Below are 9,818 nucleotides of genomic sequence, written 5' to 3'. Positions count from 1 at the left end.
GGATCTGGTATGGGAAATATATGATATTTCTGAGGCACAGTTCAATCATTGATCTGAATCCAGTGCAGTGGGATTTCATATTGTTTCATTTCTGTCTGAATGTTTTTTTAATGGCTCATACAGCTGTTAATTTAAAAAAAATTCTCTAGAAAATACTTCATCCTAGTAGGACTGTGGTCTATTCAACAAGCTCGGTTATCCATCTCTCAATTTTTTCATTCTGGGTATTTACTATGTTCCAGGCATGAAGGAAAGGTGAATTTTAGTTCACCCTCTTACGTACTCTGATTTAAGTTTATGAGCACAAAGAGGAATAGAGTTATATTTAATTAAATTCATAATATTTATTAGGGTTCTATGACAGAGGAACCTGTTTTGTTTTGGGGTAATACCAAACAGTATTGTTCAATTTATACTCCTGGCTTTGCACTCTGGAATCATTTCTGTTGGTCTCAGTCTTGCTAATATTCATCTGAGAACAGACCCTCGGTTTGCTACAATGCAATGCAAAAGGATCTTATCATATGGGGTCTTTCTCAGGATTCATAAAGTAAACTTAAAAAAATTAACCTAAAAGTGTGTACTAGGAACATAAATGAACATATATGTCTAAGTGTACATTGATATGCTATTTATATATGACAAATTGGAGGTATATAAGACAAAAGACCATAAGAGACTGAAGCTTCTAGGGAAAATAAAATGAACAAAAATCACCAGAAAAGTTTTGAGGAAAGATAATGGAAGAGATGTTTTGTTTGTTCAAGGCATTTTCGTTTTAAATTTCAGACCAATTATAAGTTGCTCTCCATCTTTTTCAGACTCTCTTTTATCACACCATACACTGAAATGGGGGCCTTAATTATTCTCAATGTAAAAACTCAGTATATAAGGATATCAATTTCAGAACACCTTCATATGCATTTTTCACAGTTTTTCAAATTTATATTGCTTTACTGAAATGTCACAGTAGATATATGATATTGTCAATTTATTGTCCATATGATATAGTAACTTAACATCCACAACAAATAAATTGTGAAATAATTGTATAGGTTGAGGAACTCAATTTTCACCTTATATTGAGGAAGCAGTGTGCAATCTGCTAGGGTTAAGAAATATTAGTGACCTTTGTAGTAAATTTATTTGTGGATACTACATTCAATACCCATCAGACAGATACAAATATTATTTTGGTTACTTAACATATGTTAAAAAGACATTTAATAATCATTCTAGGCCTTAATTAGTAATCTTCTCTTTGGATATAAATCTAACTGTATAAAGACAAATGCTCATATAGGAAATGACTTGAATTATTTTAGAGTTACAGTACATGCTGTGTATAAATGAACAGAAGAAAAGCATTTAATCTTCAAATGTTTCATCAAAGTCATGATTCTTGATCTTCAAAGTATGATAAAATTTACAATGTATAATACAGAGAAGAAGGCTTAATATGTATTTTTTCTAGATATATTTGAGAAATTTGGAAAACATCACTGAAATATAAGAAAAGAAGAAATAAAATAAATTGAACCACAGTTATCATCCTTTTCTGTTACTATCTCACATCAAATATCGAATATATCAAATAACTGATCACAAAATAGGTGACATTTTCCATTATTATTTTTTGTTATGAAAGCACTAGAGTTCAAATGTATTGACCATTGCAGCTTTGTTGGGTTCAACGGATTATTTCTGGCAATGCTCACATTCCTTATGTTTCCAATTTACTTAACGATGACTTACTCTGCATCTCCTATTATTCCAAACACTACTTACATCCTTGCATGGAATGTTCCAACTGAAAATTGTCCCAAAATATATAATGTGACAATAAATCTGAGCATCTACTCATTTATAGGATATCCTACTAAAAGTAACACTGGACAGAATGTTACATTGTTTTATGTGGATAGACTTGGTCTATATACTCACATAAATATGAAGAATAATGTCGATGTGAATGGAGGTATTCCCCAGTGTGGAAACCTAACAGTTCACTTGGAAGAAGCCAGGAAAAACATTGAAAAATATATAAAAAATGATTCTGTAGGCTTGGCTGTTATTGACTGGGAAGATTGGAGACCCCTCTGGGATAGAAATTGGGGTTCAAAAACTATTTACAGGAGCAAATCTATTGAGTTGGTTAGGAAAAACAATAAAAGTCTTGATGATGTTGAGGTTAATAGGACAGCAAAAACAGAATTTGAAAAAGCAGCAATGGATTTGATGCTAGAGACATTAAAAGTTGGCAAATTATTAAGACCAAAGAACTATTGGGGTTTTTACCTTTTCCCTGATTGTTACAATCATCAATATAGGAAAAGCGAATATAATGGAAGTTGCTTTGACATAGAGAAAACAAGAAATGATCAACTCGACTGGTTGTGGAATGAAAGCACTGCTCTTTACCCATCCATTTACTTGAATAAAAATTTAAGTTCAAATCCACTGGCGGCACTCTTTGCCAGAAATCGGGTCCAGGAAGCCATTCGGGTATCTACAAAGCGAAGTGTTGAAAATCCACTTCCGGTTTTTGTGTATGTCCGTCCGGATTTTACAGATGCTCCTGGAGAATTTCTTTCTGAGGTAAGAAAATCAAGCAAACCAAGGACCATGAGATTGTATTCAGGCTGGTATTCAGTGGAACTGAACATCATTTATGTAGTGAATAAAACTTACATTTTAGTACACTTGCGGTAGATACAGTTCACCATATAATGATAGGAGTGTAAAATAAGAATATATTTGCCTTTTAATTCAATCCTATGAAGTTTCCAACGAGAATGAGGTATTGTTGATAATGAAGAAATTTATTTTATTCTTGAATTCCTCTTTTTATAGGTGGTCTTTCCTTCCTTCCCTCCCTCCCTCCCTCCCTCTTTCCTTCCTTCCTTTTCTCCTTCCTTATCTCCCTCTTTTATTCTTTAAGAGTTTTTGTCTCTTCTTCCAATTATCTTGCCTCAGACAGCCTAAAAATGCTCAGGTTACCATATGAGGTACAGGGATCTAAGGTATGTCCGATCTTACCAAGCAAGTGCCTTACCTATTCACTGTGCACTGCATCACTGTATCTTCTTTTTTTGACAATAGATCAATGAACATAATGAAAAGATTTTTGTTTTATGAAGACAGTATCTTTTAAAAGATAAAATAAAGTTAGAAGAAAAGATTTAAATTATACTTATAGATTCTGCTACTTTAGTTTACTGTTCTACATGTAAAATTTTAGTTTTGTTCCAATTGGCTTAACACTTTTCTATCACATTTGACAGTTTGATCTTGTGAATACTATTGGTGAAAGTATTGCTCTAGGAGCTTCTGGAATTATAGTTCGGGGAAGCATCAATATCAGAGTAAGTGAGGTAAGTCTAATTGTAGGCAATGGGCACAACTATTCTTAATTTTAGTGTTTTTGTTGATTCTGAGGAAAAAAACTGGTGCGATGATCCTCACACATCAGAAGTGCTCAATGTGTTTTATGGAATCCAATAATCTAGCATTTGTTTATTTCTATTAGAGGCAGGATGTATTTTTTTCCTTGAGTCTGGAAGTAAATAATACGATTCTGGACTTTATTCTGAAACTGATATTTTCCTGAAGTTGATTCCTACTGAGCAGCAAAATCACTACTACCATCTCAAAATTCTTGCATTCTGTTGAGTAATTTTAAATGAAATCCTCTGTATCTACTCTTCTGTTCCTACTCTCCTGTTTCTAATGTTCTGCTTCTACTCTTCAAAGACACAAGTCGAGGGGCTTTTGTTAGTTTATGATACAGTACTATATTATTCTTAACTGAGAATGCATATACATAGTCATTGAAGAAAATTAATTTATTGTGAAGTTCATCAAACAATGTTCTTGGGTAAAATTGGGCTTAGTGGTTTCTTTGTACAACATTTAGGATAAAATTACTTTGTTATTTAGAATGCATTAGAAAATCCAAGAGTGGTAGACTTCTAGGATTTTGCCCCCCTCTGTCATACACAGTGTACGTATTCAGTATGTCTTGCGGGATCACTTCCAGTGGCTCAAAGATCCATATTTGTATCAGGAATTTAAGAGTCAGCGGCATGTACGACAAGCAAATTATAGACAATACTACCTCTCTAGCCCAAGAGTAATAGATTTTTGTAACATAAAGAAAACACTATGTTGGGGATAAAGAGGTAGTAAAGCAGGTAGAGCATTTGTCTTGTACATGGCCAAGCCTGGTTTGGAACCTGGCATCCCATATGGTTCCCTCAGCAATGCAGGACTAATTATTACATTCAGAGACAGGAGTAACCCCTGACCATTGTCAGGTGACCCAAAACTTTTAAAAAATGCAAAAGTACAAAAATATAATGTTAAATTAAACTGTTGTTGTTGATAAGTGTTTTTGGAACATAAAGGGTTTATTTTAATTTTAGTTTTTTTAAAAAATTTTATTAGTCGGGGCTGGAGCAATAGCACAGTGGGTAGGGTCTTTGCCTTGCACATGGCCGACCCAGGTTCAATTCCCAGCATCCCATGTGGTCCCCCGAGCACCGCCAGGAGTAATTTCTGAGTGCATGAGCCAGGAGTAATCCCTGTGCATTGCGGGATGTGACCCAAAAAAGCAAAAAAAAATTTTTTTTAGTGAAACACCATGAGGTACAGTTGTAGACTTACAAGTTTTTGTGCTTGGGTTTCAGTTATACAATGAATGAATACCCATCCCTCCATCACTGCCCATTCTCCACCACCACCAATTTCAGTATTCTTCCCACCCCCCATTCTCCCATCCCACCCTACCTCTGTGGCAGGGCATTCCCTTTTGTTGTCTCTCTTCTTTTGAATGCTGTGGTTTGCAAAGGAGACATTGAGTGGCAATATTGTTTGGTCTATAGTCTACTCTCATCACACATTTCCCTTCGGTGTTTATTTTAATTTTAATTGGGCCCAAAAGAATAATACAAGGGTAATTAGTTTTCAAAATCAATGAAAATGTTCAAAACATACCTAAGGGACAAGACTAGAAATTTATTTTGCAATGTATAAAACTTAGTTGAAACATTAGACTCAATGCAAAGTAGTGTTGTCATAGGGGACACAGATTTTTTTGGAGGTGAAATTTTCCTTTATTGTTAGATGTAGACATGATGGTGACGTATGTGTCATGGAGAAAGTCTTATGGTATCAAGAGCCAGGATCTTGTTTCAGGAAATGTAAAGAACAGAATTGATCATCTAAGTTGTAAAGAACTTTTTGGTCTTTTGTGCCCATAGATAAACTAGTCAAAATTTCACTTTTTTAATGATTGAAATATTAGGTAAGCATCAATGTGAAACTGTATTTCTGTATGTTTTGGAGTTACTCTTAACTATGTTGAGAGGTTCCTTCTGACTCTGTTCTCAAGATTTATTCTTGATGATACTTGGAGACTATAGGAGTTGTCAGGGCTTGAGGTAGGATTGACTGTATTTAAGGCAGCTTCTTAAATTCTATACTACCTCTTGGTTCCTCATTTTGCAACTTTATAAAGATAATTTCAATACTTTCCGCTATTTTGCATACTTATATTTCTCAGAGGTCACACTGTTCAACAGTGCCTAAAGAAATAACAGAAAAAAAATAATTGAAGCAAAGAGATCCTGTTAAACACTTTGCAGAATATTTTATGTCATAAAATCAACTAAAATATATAACTATTTAAGAAATAGTTCAAAGCATCACTCATGTTTCCTGAAACATATGACCTCCATATTCAAGAGACTCATTTCTATGATTAACCACTAAAATGACCTGTATTGATATTTTGCTTAAACAAGTCTTGATCATTTTTTAGTTTAGGAAATAAGGAAAAAATATGTCATTGCCCCGTTTAGTTGAATGCAGGCGAGGGTACTGAATTAGCTCATTAATTTATTTTACATTCTTCCTGACATCACAGTCTGCAATTATGATCAGGGAATTCTCAGCATCCCACACAAAGGGAGAGATTTTGCTTCCCTGACACATTTCTACCTATGGCACTGCCTGAATATGTTGCTACTTTACTCTATTTCATTTTTTTCTGTTTGTGTTTCCTATTTATAATCATTTAACTGCAAGTTTGACAATAAAAAAGGCACTTTTCTATACTGCATTATATGGACTTAAGAACTTTTCTTATGTTCCTGGTTAATTTGCAATTTGAGTTTCAGAAATACCAAGTCTAATTTTAATGGTGGAAGTAAGGTCTTTGTGAAATGTAGGCAAGTTCTTCTTTACTTTTCATGTTTTGAGATAAGTGTGGAAACAGAAGGAATCTGGCTTATGAGACATGGCTCAAAATGGTTTTAATTCCTGGTAAAACACGGGCAGTTTAATATAATAATTTTTATCCTGTCATCTTTACAACAACCCTAAGAGACATACCTTTATCTATTCTTACTTGAAAGATGATACAGTTAAAAACATCTTGAAGTGTTGGGCCAGAGTGGGCAGGGTATTTGCCTTGCACGAGTTTGTCCAGGTTCAATCTTCAGAATCCCATATGGTCCCCTGAGCATTTTCGGAGTAATTCCTGAGTGTAAAGCTGAGAGTGATCCAAAAAAAAAAAAAGGAATGTTGAGTGTTGAATGTTGGCTTGTTTTCATTAAATTCAGACACTTAATCACTGAAGTAATTGGGATGAGAGACACAGAGCCCATAACCTGTCAGATATACTGATTTGGACTTTGGGCCACACCCTTTCATGCAAAGGGTTTATGCTTGGCTCTTTGCACATAGATTGCACAGGCAGTGCTTGGGATCATGTACAGTACAGGACATCAGATATGTATCAGCTGGGAACAAGGCAAGCCCCATACCTGCTGTAACTTTTTCTCACTCCGATTCAGGCATCATAAATCAATCATTAGATCAACCAAAATTAAAATATATTGAACCTCAATCATGTAATTTTTCAGTGGATTTAAAAGGCACTTAAATTTCTTAAAATTGCTCTCGAAAACCTTTAAAATAATTTTATTGGTAAGAGTAAAAGGAAAAAGTATTTTCTCCCTTGCTGAATTCATTTGTTTTTGCTCTTTTTGTTGTTCTTTTTTAAATAAATTGATTTATTAATTTTGTTTCGGGTGTCATACCCAATGATGCTCAAAAATTACTCCTGGCTCAAAACTCGGGAATTATACCAAGAAGTGTTCAGGGAACCATATAGGATACTGGAGATTGAACCCAGATCAGGTGCCTGCAAGGCAAATTCCTTCCCTGCTTTACTATTTATTGCTCGGGCCCTCTTTTTGTTGTTCTTGTTTAGAAAATGCTTCACACAGTGAATCTACTCTTGTATATGTTACCTTGTTCTTTGGTACTCTTAACTTTTTATTTACAGGCTTCATGCAACAATCTGACCAATTATTTGAACAGTGTCCTAAATCCTTACTTACTGAACGTCACCCGAGCAGCCGAAAGGTGTAGCCAAGTGCTCTGTAGTGGGCAAGGAATATGTAAAAGGAAAAATTGGAACTCAACTGACTATCTTCACCTGAAAGGAGAAACATTTACGAATGGATATGTGGACATTATAGAGTCCAAAGTGAATGGGAATTTTACAAACCCAGATGATCAAGAATTTGCTACAAAATTTGAGTGCAGCTGTTATTCGAATCAATATGGATTGTAATCAGACAAGTTCTAACCAAAGCATAATTATGTTAATATATGTAATGCTAATGTTTGCAAGCCATCCTCTCTGACCCTGTTGACTAAGATCCTATTCTTATTGGAAAAAAAGTCAAGCTCTGACTTTTTAGCAATATCTCATTTTGCATACTGTCTGCAATGTTGACTTATATTTTTCTGAAAAAGATGTCTATGGGTTCCTTAGACTGAATATTCAGTGGACGTAATCTCCAACAGCCTCTAAGAAGGGCTTCAGAGTGTTAACCAGTAAAACACTACCAACCAATTACTCACTGAATACAATATAAATGAAATCATGTGTGAATGAATCATAACTGAAATGATTTATGATAAATGAGTTTCAAGAATTTGTGATTAATTTATAATATATTAATAAATTTATGATAAAATGATTAATCAAACAATTATGTTGTCTATGCTAATTATTTTTGAGGAGGCACAACTAGAGATGGTGAGGGTTTACTACGACTTTATAATCAAAGATCATTCCTGTGTGTACTTGGCAAGTCATTAGTGATACTGGGGATTTGGACCTAAGTTGGCTGCATGCAAGGCAAGTGCTTAACCTATGTAATAACTCACTGGACCCATGCAGCTAATTCATTTTAATATTTGTATTAGGTACTGATTTTATTTACATTTTTACATATTACTTTAGCAAAGAAATCTTTAAGAAAACTAAGAATATTTAATTATGTATTCCTAGTTCAGATAAAAATACCTATTTTTTATGCCTAAATCCAGTTTATTAGTTTATTATGAACAACTTTGTAAATAACGGGGCTTTTTAAAAAATTTTTCTTTAATTATTAGTGAAACACCATGAGGTACAGTAGTAGATTTACAATTTTTTGTGCTTGGGTTTCGATTATACAATGATCAAATACCCATTTCTCCACCAGTGCCCATTTTCCACCACCATGGATAATACCCCTCCCATCCCCATCCCTCCCATCCTACCCTGCCTCTGTGGCTGGGCAATCCCTTGTGTTCTCTCTCTCCTTTTGGGTGTTGTGGTCTGCTAAAGAGGCATTGAGTGGCAAATATGTTCAGTACATAGTCTACTTTCAACATGCATCTCCCCTCCTGGGAGGATCCTCCAAACACCCTTTATTTGGTGCTCCCTTCTCTATTTGAGCTGCCCTTTAGCCTAGAATGCCTGGCTGGCCTCTAAGCTATGGAGTAATCCTCCTGGTGCTGATCTCAGCTATTCTTGGGTATTAATCTCATATTTTGTTACTTTATATCCCCCAGATGAATGCAATCTTTCTATGTCTATCCCTGTCTTTCTGACTCATTTCGCTTAGCATGATACTTTCCATGTTGTACCACTTGTATGTAAATTTCATGACTTCATCTTTTCTAACAGCTACATAGTACTCCATTGTGTAGATGTACCAAAGTTTCTGTAACCAGTCCTCTGTTCTTGGGCATTCAGGTTTCTTCCAGTTTCTGGCTATTTTAAAGAGTGCTGCAATGAACAAACAAGTGCAGATGTCAACTCGACTATACATTTTTGCCTCTCTGGGAGATATTCCCAGGAGTGGTATTGCTGGGTCAAATGGGATCTCAATTTCTAATTTTTTTAGTATCGTTTGTACTGTTTTCCAGAAGGGCTGAACCACTAGGCATTCCCACCAACAGTGAAGGAGTGTCCCTTTCTCTCCACATCAGCGCCAGCATCGGTTGCTTTTTTTTTTTTTTGAATGTGGGCCCATCTCTGAGGTGTGAAATGGTTTCTCATTGTGGTTTTGATCTGCATCTCCCTGATTATTAATGATGTCGAGCATTTCCTCAAGTGCTCTTTTGCCATTCGGATTTCTTCTTTGAGAAAGTTTCTGTTCATTTCACTGCCCCATTTTTTGATGGGGTTGGATGTTTTCTTCTTGTGGAGTTCAACCAGTATTTTGTATATCCTTGATATCAACCCCTTGTCAGATGTGTATTCGGCGAATATCCTTTCCCATTCTGTAGACTGTCTTTGTATTTTGGTCTCTGTTTCTTTGGAGGTGCAGAAGCTTCTTAGTTTAAGATAGTCTCATATATCTATCTCTGTTTTGACTTGCTCGGCCAGTGGCGTGGCATCTTTGAAGATAGCATTAGCTTCAAAGTCATGGAGGGTTTTGCCAACTTTGTCTTCAATGTACCTTATAGTT

General features: G+C 35.2%; 1 protein-coding gene across 1 annotated transcript; it reads left to right on the top strand.

The window, feature by feature from the left end:
* The first annotated feature begins 1,746 nt into the window (after positions 1-1,746).
* LOC130027638 (hyaluronidase PH-20-like) lies at positions 1,747-7,642 on the top strand. Its single transcript, XM_056118491.1, has 3 exons — positions 1,747-2,598; positions 3,285-3,374; positions 7,352-7,642. The coding sequence occupies exons 1-3, from the start codon at positions 1,747-1,749 to the stop codon at positions 7,640-7,642; spliced, it is 1,233 nt and encodes a 410-aa protein (XP_055974466.1).
* Positions 7,643-9,818: the final 2,176 nt, after the last annotated feature.

Source organism: Sorex fumeus, unplaced genomic scaffold, assembly GCF_029834395.1.
Source record: "Sorex fumeus unplaced genomic scaffold, SorFum_2.1 ptg000037l, whole genome shotgun sequence".
NCBI classification, from domain to species: domain Eukaryota; kingdom Metazoa; phylum Chordata; class Mammalia; order Eulipotyphla; family Soricidae; genus Sorex; species Sorex fumeus.
The sequence above is the reverse complement of the archived record's forward strand: the minus strand, read 5'-3'. Positions and strand labels throughout refer to the sequence as shown.